The sequence below is a fragment of the Neopsephotus bourkii genome, unplaced genomic scaffold (genome assembly GCF_033783945.1).
Source record: "Neopsephotus bourkii isolate Nb327-2 ecotype Australia unplaced genomic scaffold, CSIRO-AGI_Nbou_v1 NB_234, whole genome shotgun sequence".
In the NCBI taxonomy this organism is placed as follows: domain Eukaryota; kingdom Metazoa; phylum Chordata; class Aves; order Psittaciformes; family Psittacidae; genus Neopsephotus; species Neopsephotus bourkii.
The window spans coordinates 2,379,466-2,397,056 of NW_026900744.1; the positions used below are offsets into that span (position 1 = coordinate 2,379,466).

The following is a 17,591-nucleotide window of genomic DNA, read 5'->3' on the forward strand; positions in this document are numbered from 1 at the left end:
AGTGAGTGTCAAATGAAGAATTCCTTGGAAACTCACCTTTTCTCTGGAAAAAAATATTTTTATGTGTTAAGGAAGAGCACTTTTCCCCCTAGCCTCCCTGCCTTTTGAAAGCTCATGGCAAAGCAGTTCATGCTCCAGAGGCCCAGAAATGCTCTTCTGTTTTTTGCAGTTTTCTGTTAGATAGACTGCCTGCCTGCTTGCTTTTGCTTTCCATTCCCACCAGTTCATGTTCCTCATTTCTTCCTACTCTTTCCTTGGTGATGCTGCTGAATTTCAGATGTGGTTTGCTCAAGCTGGGATACACCTTCAGCTGCTCAGTGTGGCCATGCAGCCTGGAGCCTTAGACTGTGCTTGTTGGAAGTGTCTTCCAAGTGGATTCAGGGTTTTCTTGCTCACAGCTTTCCTACCTCTTATTCCAAGATCTGCTTCCCTTTTGACACTTACCTTTGGACTCCCTTCTCATACACACACTTAGACCCTTTTGACAAGGCTCATTTTTCAGGACAGAGATTCTATTCTTTGTAAAAACACTGGCAAAGATAAGGGCTGCACAGGTCTGTGGACCATCTTAAGTGATAGAAATTCATCTAAATCCCATGCTGATGGTTTCCCGTCGATAGCCAAGGCTTCACAGGCACGGCTGCAAGCCCATGATTCAGCAACTTTAACTGATTAATCAAGTCACTCGATTCTTTATGCATGCAAGCGTGCCCAAGGCAGCTGTGTTAAGTCGGCTTCTAGTCAGAGTGTTAGCAGTGCTGAGGATGTCAAAGGGTTTCGTGATATTGATATAAATACATATATATGCATAGCTTTCTGATTAGGTTGTGGTTTTAAATAGTCTTTAGTGGCATTCGTTCAGTTGATAGAACCCTTTCTGCAAATTTACATGCACGCTGTACCTCTGATGCTGCGTTTCTTAATTACAGATACACTTTATCAGAGTTAAACATGTAACAGGCCCTTAGCATAAATTATACCCAGTGTGTGTGTACCGAGAGTACTTCCCAGGTGTGCGGGAGGATAAGTACATGTTAAAAAACCTGTGCATTCGGAAAAGGTTTAGGAAATCTCATTTTCTAAAAGAACCCTGCTAAAATCCATAAGAAAACCAAACCAGCGCAATTTTGGTCTGTGGCAGAGGAATGTGTACCTTGTGTTTCATGCGTACCCTCATGGTTCTGGTTTTGGGGATGTGCAGGTAAAATTCCAGATGCTGATAGGCTTGGTAGCATTGTAAGTGTGTGGTTTGTGTTTATAGCTCTTTTACTGATAAAATGAAGTAGTAACCAGAGAAAAAGACAGCACTTTTTCTTGGCACCCTATTTAAAAACGTAAGAGAGGGGCATCTGTATTTGAGGGATCACTGGCAGGGCTTCAGTCACCCTAATGCTGCAAGAGACTACTTTTCTGAGGTATAAAATGGTGAGAGTGTGAGGAGCAGGTCCTAGGATCATTTACAGCCCATGGCTGCCAATGGGTGCTCAATAGTCCCACCTGTCCAGAGGGTTAATGCTAAGCATGGAAAAGGCAGGGGCTGAAACTCTATGAAGAGCTTGCTTTCAGTCTGCTCCAGCACGCTCAGACAGAGCCACGTGTTTTACTGGCATGTCAAGGGACTTCATTGCCTTTCTTGGCTATGAAGTTTCATTGCTATCTCCTCACTAGAGAATATCAGCAAACATGGCTTACTATCCTCTGCTTCTACTAGGCATAAAACAAAGCACATTTGAAAGGGTATGTTAGAAGAAAACAAGGAGACAAAGTGAGAAAATGAACACTTGGCTTCAGGGGAGTCAAAGGGATGCAGATATCTGTTTGTTGTTAAGAGTTTTCCCATGGCAGCAGTAGTTGTTGATGTTTATTTTTCCTCACTTCAGCAGAACAGTGTTTGTTAATAATTCTAATAATAAAACATCCACAACAATTGCCAGATTTGCCAACTTTTTAAAAAATTGTGGCTAAACCAAATATTCAAACCCAGGAATTTCTTGTGGGTTTTGGGGTGTTTTTTTGCCCCCTAAGCATAGAAAACCTGCTGTAATGGGATGGATCCTGCTGGGAGCCCCTCTGCGGGTGACTTCGTCCTGGCCAGGAGAAGATCTCAAACACACCTTAGACACAACTTGCACTGTGAGCTGCAATGATGATTGCAAATACACCAATACATAAAAAAAAAAGCAAAACCCTGCTAGAAGTGGCTCACAGATGGAAAAATTTGTTATTGTTTTCATGATCTTTCGCAATGTGTTTGCAGGTTTCCACAGCCTTGTTTAAATTCAAGCAAGGACCTTTTTGCACCAACTTTGCAGGATTTCATTTGTGAGTTGTACATTTAATTCTCCGCAGCAGATGGTGGTGTGTGGGTGTACTGCTGTATATTTGCAACAGATTCCTTATCCTACAAAACTAATTGTTTCATGTGCCGATTTAAGAATCAGAATTGTATTGTTTGTACAAAGCTAATCCCTGCCTATCATTTTGCTGGGACCCGTGCAATTCCAACAAAGTGTAAGGGAAGAAAAGCCTTCAGTGCTGCTTTAAAGCAAATGGATCGTGGCAGCTCTAGTCAGTCCTGACACGCAGACTGAAGAGCTAATGATCGTGTGTGTTTAAAAGTCACTTAAGTAAAATTAACTATTTTGGGCCTCAGTGTCAGGTTCCCCAGATGTTGCCATCAAAAAGGGTGCTGCTGTGCTCCGTGACACACAGCACAGACAAGGCCTCCAAATTAGGCCCCTTTTCCTTTGGTGGGTTTCTTTCCTTATCAGGGATTTCCTTTCCAATTATTGCTCTTTCAATGGCATTATGTTCATTCAGGAAGTTTAAGGGATTTATATCTTTGTTTTCTCCTAATGTGATAAAGGTCTGGTGTCTCTGTTAAGCTGCCACTGGGGGCTTGCCCCCATCCCTTGTCCATGCTGCTGTCCCAGGCTGCACACCTGGGTCTTGGAGGAGAAAGAGGAAACACGAAGCTAAGCAGAGGATTTCAGTGGAGGTCAGGCACTTCCAGACCCATGTAACTGAGCATTCCATCAGCCTCATGTGGCACAGAAGCTAGGGCTTTGTCTAGGACAGGGTCCACACTGGTGTCCTTGGAAAGGGGGGGAACCCAGGGCCTTAATGGTAAGCAGGTGGTCAGGATGGGTAAAAACAGGCAGAGATGGTTATTCACCTGTTCCATCTTCCTTAGTGATGGCCACTGGGCCAGCGTTTATCAGAAAAGGAATTTTCTGTGTTTTTGAGAAAAGGATTGATGCACCACCTGGGCCAGGTAAGACAATGGCCTGGATAGAGGGTCCCCAGTGTGCTTCCCTGTGCCATTGCGACATTAACAACTAAATAAACCCCATCCCTCTTGCCCTTCAGATGCTGGAGCGAAGCTGGGCAAGGCAGGATTACCCCAGAGTCCCCAGGGCTGGCTATGAGCTGTTCCAGCTACTCCGGCACCGGACAAATGGGGCTGGAGGCTGCCACCTGAAGCGGGTGCACATGGTAGCATCAGGAATGTTGAAGCTGGTGACTGAAGTGTTTGCGGACAAGCCACCTAGTTTGGTGCCAAAGCCCTCCTACCCATCCCAAAGCAACGTGCTATTGTTTGGTGCTAATGTGAGGTGTCCCTACCCATGGCAGGGGGTTGGAATTGGATGATCTTAAGGTCCTTTCCAAACTCCAACCATTCTATGTTCCATTATCACATTGGTTGCTTTGTACTGGGGTGGGCTGTGGGGGGAATATGAACCAGCCTTGGGTTGTAAGTAGCAGTAGTTGCAATCACTGGCAGCTCCAACCCCACTGATTTAAGACCGGGTATTTATTGTGGAATAGAAGTTTTAGGATTTTGTTTTCTGCTACTGCAGAAGAAACCATTTGCAACCCTGTAATATTTGAAATCTGAATGAAACTCAACATGTTTTAAGTCCCTTAAAATATGCTGGATTGTTGTTTACAAATAGCAGTGATACCTTAGGGGTGTGGTAGACAGGACTTCAAACATTGTCTGAAAAGCAGCTGTTTTGTGTGTGTATATATCCGTGTTCCCATCTTCCCTGTTATTCCTACTGAGTATCATAGAAAGACCCAGACTGATCTCATGTCTTCAGTAGTGTGTGAGTCAAATCAGTTTTCTGTTTGACCCATCCTTTTGGTTGCTTTCCTTCCTACAGCCTGTTCTAATGCTGCTCTCTGGTAGGTTTACTGGGAACAGGCTTCTTGAAACCTGGGTTTCAGGTTTATGGGAAACCATTTAAACTCAGTGACTCTTTCACAGAGTAAGTTTCTGTTCTCCTGATCCCCCTGGCATTGCAATGCACTTGACCCCATTTGAATTTCTCCAGCACACCACCATGGCATGCAGTGTTTCTGGGAAAGGCCTCAAATGCGCTGTTGCACAAGCATACGTGATCTCCTGGGTATGGAAGGTACCACTCCAATGAAGCTGATTTCCTTAGCACGGGGCTGTACTGCAGCAATGCCCTGGATTGGCAGCCAATGGGGTACATGTATGGGTGCATCTTTGTGTGTGATTTTGCTTTTTGTGTCCTTCCTGCAGAGGTTCCCGTTGGTCCCCAAGTGATTTGCCCCCTTATGAGTTACTGACGCTCAGCTGGATTGGCTCCGTCACATCTTCTGGGTTTAAGAAGTCAGTTATTTTTAGAAGAGATATGGATTAGCTGGAGATGTCAGAGCTTTCGTAGTTATGCTGGATTTGATCTCCTTTCATTTTGCTCTGTATGCACAATGAATTACTTCTGTGCAGTGAGCTCAGTCTGCAACATCTCCAGGGCAGGGAGAAAATCTTTTGTGTCATCATGTGCTGACCTGGCTTTACCTCATCTGTCTGTGGTCATGTAAGTGAGACGTGTAAGTTAACAGCCACCCTTGGCTCCTGTTGATGGAGAAAGGGGTTCCACATGTGCTTCTCCCTATTAACTATCCTTAGGCAAATTCAAGTAACAAGGCAGCAGCCTCTGCTAGGTGCAGGGCATCCAAGCCCCCCTGCCCAACCCTCCCAATGGCAACCACCAATGGTGCTGGTGTATTTATGTCCATTTAGTTGTGACAAATTCAGCATCATTAGCCAAAGTGACTTCCCACAGTAAGGATTAAAGAGCAGCTCACTGTGATCTCAACTATTGCTAGCCCTTGTTTTCAACGCACCCTCCCCTGTCTGTTCATTCAAGGCCCAGTACCGTGCCCAAGGTAGGCTGAAGTGGAATGCGAAGTGAATGCACTTGAAACACCCTCCCCCAGGTGATTTTCCATTTATGCAGCAGGCTTGCTAATTGCAGAAAGAGTGATTACCCTTTCAGGAAAGAAATATAAAACTTGATTACTCTGAATGAGTGTTAGTGAAATTTGGTTCTGATCCCAGCTGGGCAGAAATTGTGTTCCAATAAGGCTTTCTAAAAACACTCACATAGCATCAGCATAGCAAACCCACGTGTGACTGATTTTATCCAGCGCACATTTGTGATACCCTTGGATAGGGGGAACTGAACTTTACCTACCAGGTCCTTAAAACTGTCAGAGTCCTTTCTCTTGTGTATGTGAGTTTTGATACAGCTCACGTGAGTACCTTACATGAATGAGATGGAGGAGGGCAGTAACCAACCGGTGGGGAAATAATCTGTATCCAAACTGGCCTGAAGTCAACAGCAAAATGCCTGCATGCAGTGTCACATTTCTGTCTTAAGAGAACCTAGAATATATGGTGAATTTTGTGTCAGTGCTTTTCTGATGGTGTAAGGTACACAGAAGAAAGGACAGGAAAATAGTAGGCGATGAACCTGACAAACGCTATAACATAGATAGTGTTATAGCAAACACTAGTTAGTTACTATGGGTCTGTCTTAAACGTCAAGTGCCGCCTTTCTAAAATGGGCTGGTGCATATTACATTATGTATATATGTATATCATCAAAAATGGTGTATATACATATGTATAGATAGATGGAAGGATGACATTTTTCAGAGCCAAGTCTTTATAAATAGTGCAAATTGAGAACTTTTGCATTTTAGTGGGGCACGGTCTGGTTGATTTAAGGATGAATTAAGCAAGCTGTGCATTTAAGAACAAACTCATGCTGTGGCCTGAAATTAATTATTATAACCAACATGGGAACTTAATCTCACAAAAACACGAGTTTATTAATAGGTGATGGAGCTGAGGAACCACACGGTCCATCCAGCCCTCTGATATAGTTTTCCTAATCTCAGTTACGAAATTCAACGCTGCAGTTTTACAAGTTACACATTCTCAATTAGTGGATGTTACAGAACAGAAACATGAAGTGAATATTTGTATTAATGGGATTCAAACAAGTCAACTGAAAGAAGCATCAACTCTTGTTATAACACATGGCGAAAAGAATTCAAATGTGGAATGTGATCATATATTGTTGTACAGTAGGTATGTACACTGTTTCATACTGCATGACATTTGTTGCATATTCATATAAAAGTCAAACTAAATGATGGTTTAAAACCTGTATTAACGCCGAAATTTGCTTGCTGCTTTTGTTAAGTGTTGAATATTGACTGAGTTAATATTTTCATTGTGTAAAAATACTGTATATAGTAGAAACCCTTCAATATCTTCCACATTCAAATAAATGAAGTTACAGTTTGGTATTTGGAGTTCAACATCTTAAATTAAATGACCAATTCTTTCTAACCTCGAGAAGGAAAAACAAACAACGAATATGCTCTGTCTGGTTTGACGAGCACGTTTCTTGAAGACCTTGCTTCTGAAATCAAGACTCTAGCATCTACCTCAACTGAGGTGCGCTGGGATTACTAAAACATCTGAACACGGTTAAAAAGGTGGAAAGTCCATAGCCATTCTACACACTTTCATTTATTGTCTGGACAATTAAAGTACAAATAATTCAAACACAACAAGGTTATGAAAAAAACATTTACAATACTTTCCCTCAGAAATGATCTAAACTAGCAAGGTTAACATGAAGTCATTCATTATAACTAAAGTATACAACTGCCTGGTCCTAAGAAAGATTTTTTAAATTATTATTATTATTCAGATAGTAAAACACATCGTAGAGAAAAGATTCTGACATGCCTTCCCCACTAATGCTTAGCAAATGCATCAAAACTTTCCCAGCAAACTGCGCTCATTCATAGCAGATGATGTATAAAGGTTTCCCTGAACATTGAATGAGTGTTCCTTTAAACTAAAATCTAACATTGTTAAAGTAAAAAACTGATAAAATTATGATGCAGCCTTTGCTTTAGTTATTTGTCTACTACAAAAGTTTGCCTCTTCAGTGTGAAAAAACAATACTTAGTCTACATGCAGTTAGTGGGTATAGCATGGAAAAAATGCACAAAATAAGCACAAGTTATAAATAACCATAACGTTTTATTACCATTAAGACTAAACTTGTATTGAAAAGATTTTATATAACAAGACAAGAAAAGCAATAGCAAATTTAACTATCAACTAGATTATGCATAGCGAGTAACTGTTTCTAGTACTCAGGGAAGAGCATGACCCTTTTTTGTTTTAAATATATAACCGTACAAAGCACAAACATACTAAAATGATCAGTGCACTGGACATGGGAGAGCACCCCCTCAGTCATTTTGTTCCCTTAGCTCTGTTTTCCCCAATCTGAATTACATTAAAATAAAGACCCAGTTGTTTTCTTTTCTACTGTGCAGTAAGAAAAAATATTCACAACAAACATGACAATATATCAAACAATATTTCTACACAAGTTACCTTGATACCTCTGTCACTTAAGTATCATAAGAAAACATTTTAAGACATATACAAACAAAACTAGCAAAGTGTTACAACTTATAATAAATTAACCAAAAGAAAAAATAACTTTATATATATATATATTTATATTATATATACACATACACACACAACAAAATGACACAATAATATGCTTCTTCCCATAGTTTAAGTAAACAAATAAGTAGACTAGCCAAACTAGCTATATTTGATTTTGGCCATATGCATCACATCGGCAATTAAATAAATAAGTGTTTCAAGCAACATAAACAGTGTTCCAAATGTGCCAACACAGCCCAATTATATTAGCTTGGGCTATAAAGTGAATTTGAAAATTCTTAACAAATTTAAAGCAAATGTATTTTTTTCTAAACACATTACATTTAACTATGATACTAAGATATGTAAATAATTTTGTAGCACCTACTGCTCAAACCAAGGAAGTTTTTGATCAAAAAATTAATTTTTTTAACTTTTGTTCTGCTGATATCCCATACTGATGACTTAAAGAAAAACCGTCTTGCAACTCATCTCCTTGCTTTTGGGTTTTGACTGTGGGTAACTGCGTGCCTGGGAAGAACACTCTCCCGTACTGTATTTAATATTTTTATTACATGCTATGAAAAGATACGAAGATCATCTGTTTGTAGCCCATCCTTCAAAAAACAATCTACTAATCCAGTTTAAAACACACATCTTGATCTCTAAAAAGTTACCAGTGCAGTATGAACATGACAAAGTTGTCAATTTCCCCTAAATTAGCCAGTCAAAATATTTTTTTCTCAAATCCAGATTCTCTTGTAAAAATTCTTTATATTTTATAAAAATAGATTTTTCTTGAAACCCATTTTCAGCAAAGAGACCACCTCTTTGGCAACATTGTTAATGTTATTTAAATTGTTATGTCATCAGGTATCCCCCTTTACCCCATTCCCTAACAGAAGACTGTTTAGTTCACATGATACAAAAGAAAAAAGGAAAAATAAAAAAAGTTGCAAAATTATGTTTTTTTTGCAATTTTTATTGTTCCTCTTTAATTTGTGTGGGGGGTTTACCAATCTGATTCAATCGATGTTGTTTCCTTTTTTTTGTTTTGAAAAGAAGAAAAGAAAAGAAAAATCTTTTGTTCTCGCTTTTTAATCCCATTAGTTCGTAAAAACTGTTTTTGTTTTCTTATTTTTTTCAAATGAGTGAATGGTCATCTTAAAAAGACCCACCTTCAAGGAAGGTAGTAAAACTAGCTGGCCGGGTAAAAATCCCTGCACATTGTTATCTATGTATATTATATTCAACAACGACAGCTATGAAAGAACATTCAATGCATCAAAGGTTTTTTTTGTTTTTTTTTTTTTTTTTTCTTTTTTTCTAAGCATTATAAAATCCTTTCCTGTTCCTCACAGGATATCCAATGTTTTAATACTTAGGCAACACTGGCTTATAAAGTCCATGGTTGAATATAAGCCTTGAAGAGTTTTTATTTTTTTTTGTTTTGTTTTGTTCGTATATATATTTATATATATATATTTTAGTAAGTAAGGATATGAAATTCAGGATTTGTGGGTTTTATTGGTTTTAAAGGAAACTTGCAATACTCTGTCTCCTAAACGGTATCCATTAAGGCTGGCAATCGCCATGGCAGCTTCGTCGTAGTTGGTCATGGTGACAAAGCCAAATCCCTTGCACTTGTTGGTGTTGAAATCACGGATCACCTTCACGTTATTGACTGCTCCAAAGGGACCAAACAACTGCCACAGCACGCTCTCGTCGGAGTCGGGAGACAAGTTGTAGACAAAGATACACCATCCAGTCCCAGTGTGACCAGGGATATTCATTCCGACAAGGCTCGTCATGCCATCAATTGTGATCGGAGAAAACCTACCAAGTAAAAAGATGGGTCTATTCTAAATATATCTCTTGGCACAAGCTACATGGAACCAAGACTCTAAAGTAAGTAAGCCAATGGTAATGAAAGTTCTTGATCCTATCCCTGGAAGATGACTACACTGCTACCTTTGGTCTCTACCTAAGTGGAGGGGGGCTTTACCAGACCAAATCTGGGCAACAATGAGTCTCCCTTCAAGGATAAGCCCTCCTTCGATGTATACTAAGATCTAATGAAAGAAATGCTTAAGGACAATCTAAGCCCAAAAGGGCCTGCGAATGCTGCTATAAACACAAGTTCATTTAAGGAAGCCTGTAGGAATTTGCTACCTATTCCCACCACTAAAATAATGCAGTTTCTGGGAAATGGAGATCCTAAACTTTTCCTCTTACTAGCTGGTAGTGAAAAAAAAACCCTAACAAATTTAGGACTTTAAAAGATTAATATGAAATGCCATTGCCAGGATTCAGCTGTAACAGTGGCCTCTCTAGCTAAAAATACTAAATACCAGATTTAGAGAGATGTCTAGCTGGTAGATTTTAATTCCCCTCCTAACATAGTCCGTAACTGACATACACAGGGAAAAGAAATCCAGGTAATAAAGAAGACTTAAAGCTGGCCACATATTCAAGGAGATTTATGCAGCAATTGTAGGCTAAGTAAAACAGTACATAAATATAATTAATGAGCATGTCAACTAATACCTTCATACTGTGAGACTTGATCTCCATGACAGGCTCTTAGGTTCTTCAGGTGGTCAATGCAGAGACAAGCTCCTAGAAATCTAATACAGAACCCTAACTTTTCTCTCCTCGTCGTCTTTTGGGACCAGTTTCCTCTAGCTTGAGCATCTGAACTGGGAAGCTAAAGCCAAGTAGCATGTTTATGAACACAGAACCACCACACAGTAACACAGGCTGGGCAGGATCTGTGGAGCTCATCTGATCAACCTCCGGCTCAAAGCGAGGATGACTTCTCAATTTACATCAGATGCTCATGGCCTTGCAGAGGGGAGTTCTGAAAGTCTTCAAGGATGGGAACTCCACTCCTGCAGCCCCTGCTCCCCTGCTACCTCTTGTCCTTTTGCCGTTGAGCTCCAAGAAGAGATCAGCTTCATCTTTCTAGTGCCCCTTGTAGGTAGCTAAGGACAGCAGCCAAGGGCTCAACTCTCCATTTGCCTTTCCTGAATTTCACCATGTTCCTCCAGCTTGTCAAGGTCTCCACGGTGGCACCCGTGGCCAAGAGCACAGTGACTGCCACTGTTCCCTCACCAATTTCGTGTCACCAGCTAATGCAAGGAGGGCGCGTTGCAGCCCGTGACTCAGGTTATTAATGAAGATGTTAAGCGGTATCAGCCCTCAGGATCAACATAATTTTCCTTTCATCAGTTTAAAAAAAAAAAAAGTGACATGCTTTCTGAAGCTGCACTTTGGGATAGGTTTTAAAATAACAACTGCACAGAGGAAACGTCTTAACAAAAAAAAAATCCAGTTTCCCATGTACCTTCAATATGATGAGTTTTAATACCAGAACTGAATAATAATTCCTCAGGAGTTTGAGTGATGACTGAGGGAGTGGAGGGGGGGAACTCAGCGTTGCTGAGTAAGCTCTTGCACTCTCCAAAACTTATGCTTTTACACTTGTAATATTTCCACACACATTTAGCAGTCTGCACAATATTATGCTATGTATATTAAATAGCCATAAAAGAAACTACACACCTGATGGCTGCCCACCATTCTGTCTATTCCTGATGGCACTTTATATGTATATTCAAGGAAAAAAAGGCACTTGGAATATATATCTTATGCTGAGGAAAGTCACTGAGGTGTAGCTACGGTATAAATGAGCAGCTCAGAAACGCTCACAGTACTGGATCCTCAGACCTACGTATAGCCTTGCAGACAGTTTATTACAGGTATGTGGCAATTCTCCAACTAAACTTCACTTTTGCATATCCTACTCTCATCATCTTTTTAGTTTCTCTCCCACATACTGAAACTAATAACATTATCATAATGGTTCAGCATGGCTCTAACCCACGGTATTTCCCCAGCTGCTGAAAAGCAAGGCAGAAGGTGGACAAGGCCAATTTATACTGTTCCTTCCACCTTATGTGGCATCACAAATAAGGCAGCCAAGACCAAGAACTGTGTAAGTCAACAGCTTCAACTTCTGAAATTTGGAAGATAGGACTTTAAGCCCGTTGTTGACAAGTGCCAGCTGTGCTAGAAACATACATAAACCAGAAAATGCTTCTCTTCTGCCATGTTTAATTTAACGTGAAGTACAACACTAATGTATATGCTACCCTGAAAGTGATGTTTATTGCAAAATCCGGACATCCCAGAGCTGTGCATATCACAGAGTACGTTATGGAGTTTTGCAGGAATGCTGCACTGATGTGTAAAAGGTTAAGGTTTCATGCAATTTACTGGAGAGCGGCTTTTCCCTGGAAACTTTTAGGGAAGCAGTTTTTAGCTGCTTTCAGCTGTTTATGTACCATGAGCACAGGAGCTGCCTTAAATCCAAGAAAGCATGCACAAAACTAGTGCAAGTGTACTGACACAAATACAAGATAACCTATTGCGTAAGTAGTTCTGCTACTAGCAAGTGACCTGGAATTAGCGTCAGTAAAACCTTTGTTCCACGTCAACACATCTCCTTTTCCATCATACCAGATACTTGATAAAGGGAAAGAAAGAACTGACCCCCAAACCCAGGAATGCCACAATACAGAGACAGTTCCAGAAATTTTTATCAATACATTGGGGTTTTTTGTGACCCTATACCTATAAATTACAGGGTTTGCTAGAGCAAGTTTTCAAGATTTTCAAGATATGAAGTAATTTAAGACGCCTACAAAACACTGCTGTGATTTAAGACTGATACTATAGCCTCTGAATATTACAAAAGCAGATGCATAACTTATAAAGGCAAGGTAACTCACTCTCCTTCCCTCTGTAGGTCTTATGACATCCAAATTCAAACCCTCACTAGTTCAGACTAAGCCCTGTTTGTCCAGCACCACATACCAGTGCAATTCCAGGGAAGCAGAAGCAGCAAAAACCAAGGGAAAATTCCTGGAACAAACCCGTCCTTCTGACACTGATTTGTGCCCGACAGGTACTTGACACTGAGAGCTTTGCCACGTTTTTGGCAATGTATCAAGAAACAAATGAGAGGGGAGAACACAGGAAAAGGGGTGTGTGGTAAGATTAGGTGGTGAGCTCTGACTCATCACATCACCACTAAGGATACTGCAGATGTAACAAATGTACTAATGAACACCAGAAGTAGTGCTTCTGGGAAGATACGCTGCCTCTGTTCTGGCTATTCCTTTTGTGAGTAGTCTTAAGATTTGCATAATAGCTACTGTGGCAGTAGTTAAAACCTGTGTTACTGCCCACTACTCGCTAGTGTAAAGATATACTTACCATACCACTTTTACAGGATGAAGCTTTAAAAACCAAATCCCAAATAATTGTCATGTTTTGTGAGCAGACCATTTCAGAAGATAAAGAAGTATTTTCTCATCTTAACTGTGGGGCATGGCTGGACATCTTATGGTAAACACCAGGAATAAGACTATACCGTTATTTTGCCGTAAGGTTCGCTTGCGTTGATGAGTGCCATCAGAAGAAACACTAACAACACGTCAACTCATTTTAGCTATCAAACACTGAACATACTCATGAAACAGCATAAAAGTCTATCACACATGCGTGCACATACATACAGACACACAGAGCTATTTTAAACAAAAACAAAATCCCAAGCACCAGTATTAAACCTGTAACAAAAGAAATTCAGGGCTGATTAAGGTGCAGACAGCTGTATTTTCAAGTCAATCTTAAACCAGATGTAGGAGAAAGATGGTCTTAACTGTGAGATTTAGACAACAGCAGCACAATTCTGGTTGAGACTATTAAGATTTCTATTATCAAATCAGAGATGACTTAAAAACTTAATAGTTCTGGTGCTAAATGGGTGCTGGAAAAAGCACCATTTAGCAGGGTGACTGCGGTTTGAATGCTGAGAGCTGCTGCACCTAAACCATTTGAGAAGCCCACCTGTAAATAAAAATAAAAGGTGAAACAAAAAACCCCACAGAATCTGCATGTGTGGCCTTTAAAGTAACAAAACCAACTGAAGTCCAAACTTAAAAAGAATTTGACATGCTGGTGGAAGAAAAGAAGGAATTAAACAAAAAAAAAATAAAGTTAGTGAATTAAAAAAAATAAATTGTAGCACCAATCTGTGCCAACACGGACATCTGGCAATCTGTGGAATTCTAATTACCTCTTTACGCCATAGGCCATATTAAGCAAATTGTCCAGCCTGAAAAGAGAAGGAGGGTCTTTGGGTTAATGTCTCACAGATGGCAAGATCGCTCAATGGAACTATTATTAATAGCGTTCCATTTTCAAAGAAGAAACGTTCAACAAGTTTCCCACACATCTAAGGAGCCTAACAACTCCCGGCCTGCTTTGTTAAGTCTGAGGTTGTGCTTAAATCTCCACCACAGCATTTATTTTTAACTTGTCTATGCTTTTTGTGAAAAATCTTCATTTCCAGGGTTTGGTTTTAAAAAAATCCACTTCTGATGTATCCTTTTTGGACAGTGTCAGTATGAAATCTGGGCAAACAGTTCAACTGTTCAGCTTGCAGTTAACTTGGGAATAAAATGTTACAGTCCAAAATTGCTGGAATTGGGAAAATTCTTGATTCTAACTGCTTTAACGTAATACTCTCCACACTATATTACATGTATTTAGTATTAATCCTCCATGATATGTCAATCTAAACGACCACCAAATTTTATACAGAATATAATCATCTGCTTTCTGTGAGAGTACAATAAGGACCTTCTGTCCATGGAAGGATTCAGTGACAATCTCAATGGACACAGCTGCGTGCCAAAGACAAAAACGAGTGTAAATTTAATGCATCTGAAGACTTTTTTAATGATCTTGAATTCATTAGCACTTTTCATCACTGAAAACCTAAATTTACTTTAGAAAAACCCTCTAAAGCCAGGATGCAACTCAGTTCTGTGAGTACATCCAAGTTTCTTTTTTGAAGGCAGACCTTTTATTTGAATGCTAGGTTGCCTGAAAATTACTAAATATAAAAGTAATGAGGACATCATGTATTGCTAACTCTGGCTTATGTATCAGATGGAAACAGTATATTCAGAATGCAAAGCATTAAACATCCCCGAAAGCATCTGAAGACTCACACCAAAGACTAATGCAAGGTCTCTGTACTAAAAGCAGATATCTCAGGCTAATAAATTTAATGATACTGCTGCTGACTGGAACAGACTCAGCTTTTTTCCTGCTACCAATCCACTGCCATTAACATCAAAGTCTAAGCTGCATCAAAACTGTAATAATACAGCAGAAAATAAAAGCATTACCAAAAAAAAAAAAGAAGAGAGAACAGGGTAGTTGCTGCTCACTTGATTACCAGTGTAACTCTTATTCTGTCCTCCCTTTTTCTATGAGCCTTCATGAGATCTGATTGTACAGTACTTCAGCTGTTTTAGTAAATACAACATGACTACTGCTGTCAGCAGATTTTCCTCCTCATTCTCCAGGAAAGAATATTTAATTTTACAAAGAAAATCAGGTCAGCCTACGCAACTAAAGTGTATTTTCCTGCATAGCACCTGCCCCACATTGTCATCGCTGGTGGAACTTCAGTTCTTTTCCAGGTAATTACCTGAATCTCTGAGCCTGGTGGTGAAGTGGTCCAGGGTAGCGTCTGTTGGGAGACTGATACAGCTGTGAAAGGAGTGCCTGGCTTGTTTTCTGGCTGGGGTTATTGGCAAACTTCACAGTAATTGGTTCTGTAGCACCACTAGGCTTCTGGCCATTTAGTCCCTTTATGGCTTCTTCTGCCTCTATTCTCTTATCAAAACGGATAAATCCCACACCTCGAGAAACCCCTGGGAAGTAAAGACATGTGAACAGATGAATATTTGTAGGAACAGCCTTATCTATGTAATGAACATGAACTGAATATTTGTTGTCACTGCACAGAATGCATGGCTTGCAAATTAAGGGAAGTCCTATAAAGACACTCTTCCCCATCTGTATTCTCCAAAATCAGCCCCTACCATATTTAATATAACGCTTTGAAGAAACCATTTTGCATTTTGAGATCCCTCATTAAAGAGCTAGTAGTTATGCCTCCAAACAGTTACAACACTCAAAGAACCAGGTACTGCATTTTACATTAAACATCACATTGCCTTGAAACCCAACTGCCAACAACTTCACCATATGCAGAAAAACATGCATCTATCAAGGAAAGTTTTCTTTTAACCTGTGACTTGATCAACCAGAATCCGTGAGGTGATGATGCGCCCATATTGTGAGAATAACTGCTCTAATTCTTTCTGGGTCATTGTTTTCGGAAGGCCGCTGACATACAAATTCGCATCTCTGATTGATGCTGAACTCGGACGGGCATATGACACCTATGAAGGAAAGGAAAGACATGTTAGTAAGCTAGAGCCACCCCTTGCATTTTAAATGAACAGATTATTTTCTGTTCTTTCACAGGCAAAACCCCTTGAGTTCAGGTGTTACCTGTTGTGCAAAATCAACAAAGCCAGAAAAGGCTGGAAGAGCAAAGAACTAAAGAGACTAAGAACAGACGAAAGGGCTCTTCAAGTGCAGTCATAAAGTAACTATTGTTCAGAGGTAGATTAACATGCAGCTTCCTACGCATGGCTTTGTAAATTTACCCCTATAGATTGTGGGTGTATGGATGATTTACTGTATCTAACATAGCACTCCGAAGTTCCAGCATGTTTTTCTACCCAGCCCCCCCTGAAGACTCTGAAACAGATCAGGTTATTTGTGGAGTGATCTTTTGTGCTATTTCTCTTTGTGTTTTCATACTGAGCTGGCAAGATCTGTTCTGGATGAACAGTAAAGTACTGGTGAAATTAGACTAAATAAACATCTGCTCAGGGAAGTGTGTACTGACACTCACTGTCTATCTGCAATCCATCACAAGAAGTTCCCTTGCACTGTGAGCCCACAACCAGACCACAATATATTATGACCAAGCAAACAAGAAAATGTTGAGTTTCAACTGCATGTATGCTGTTGGAAAATTATTAAATCAAAACTCTCTCAACTGTTCTTCTATCTATGAATCAGATTTATAATTATGTGCATAAAAAGCCTTCTGCACTTTTAAAATATATACATTTAGAATACACACATTTAACATAATAAAAATACTTCCCGGATAAAGACTTAATGGCAAGTATTCAGCGTGGATCGTGAAGAACTGCTTTGCAGCACATCAGAAATAGCATTGGATCCAAACTTGAATATTTTGCACTTCATCTTGACTTATTTAAATATCAACAGATCAGTACATTCCTGTGTTACGTCTTAAAATGTGCCTTGGAAGGAAATGGAGGGGTCCCCGTCATGAATACAATACATTCAGCAATTGTCTTCCCCTTTTCCCGAGCCCTAGCCCAAACACAAATGATGTCAAATGGATGTCTTTGTGTGTTTTGTGTGTCAAAGAGCTGTCTTTATGTGCTCCACACCTAAAAATAGATGCTGACTCAACACAGAAAGTGATGTTAATGACTAATATTTGCTTCCACAATCTTCTCTGAATAACAGCAGACAGACTCCAAAGATTTTAGATTTGAAGGTTTTGGGCAACTTCTTTATAACTTACATGCTGGTACATAACCTTTTAAATCTAACATTCACATTTAGAGAGAAGGTGGAAAAAAATTAGGGAAAGATATGTGAAAAAGAGGTTAAATATGAAAATTTGCATCAACTGAGGTAAGCTCAGGCACTCGGAAATACAGACTTTCTGACCAGAGAAACCTTCAGGTGCTGAGGTCAGTGCTGAAAGGGATGAATACTGGAGTGGAAACTGTTTAGTGCCTCAGCG

At 39.8% G+C, this 17,591-nt stretch overlaps 1 protein-coding gene across 10 annotated transcripts in view; it reads right to left on the bottom strand.

The window, feature by feature from the left end:
• Window positions 1–6,839: 6,839 nt before the first annotated feature.
• Window positions 6,840–17,591, bottom strand: part of ELAVL4 (ELAV like RNA binding protein 4) — an 82,328-nt gene continuing 71,576 nt past the window's right edge. For 9 of the 10 annotated variants that reach the window (XM_061344865.1, XM_061344862.1, XM_061344859.1 and 6 more), the window contains exons 4-7: window positions 15,981–16,134; window positions 15,375–15,600; window positions 13,950–13,988; window positions 6,840–9,661 (exon numbers count right to left, since the gene is read on the bottom strand). In XM_061344865.1, coding sequence (XP_061200849.1) covers window positions 9,313–9,661; window positions 13,950–13,988; window positions 15,375–15,600; window positions 15,981–16,134 — 768 coding nt within the window. In that variant the 3' untranslated portion in view covers window positions 6,840–9,312. The remainder of the gene's footprint in view (window positions 9,662–13,949; window positions 13,989–15,374; window positions 15,601–15,980; window positions 16,135–17,591) is intronic. The other variant, XM_061344858.1, reaches the window with a different exon arrangement.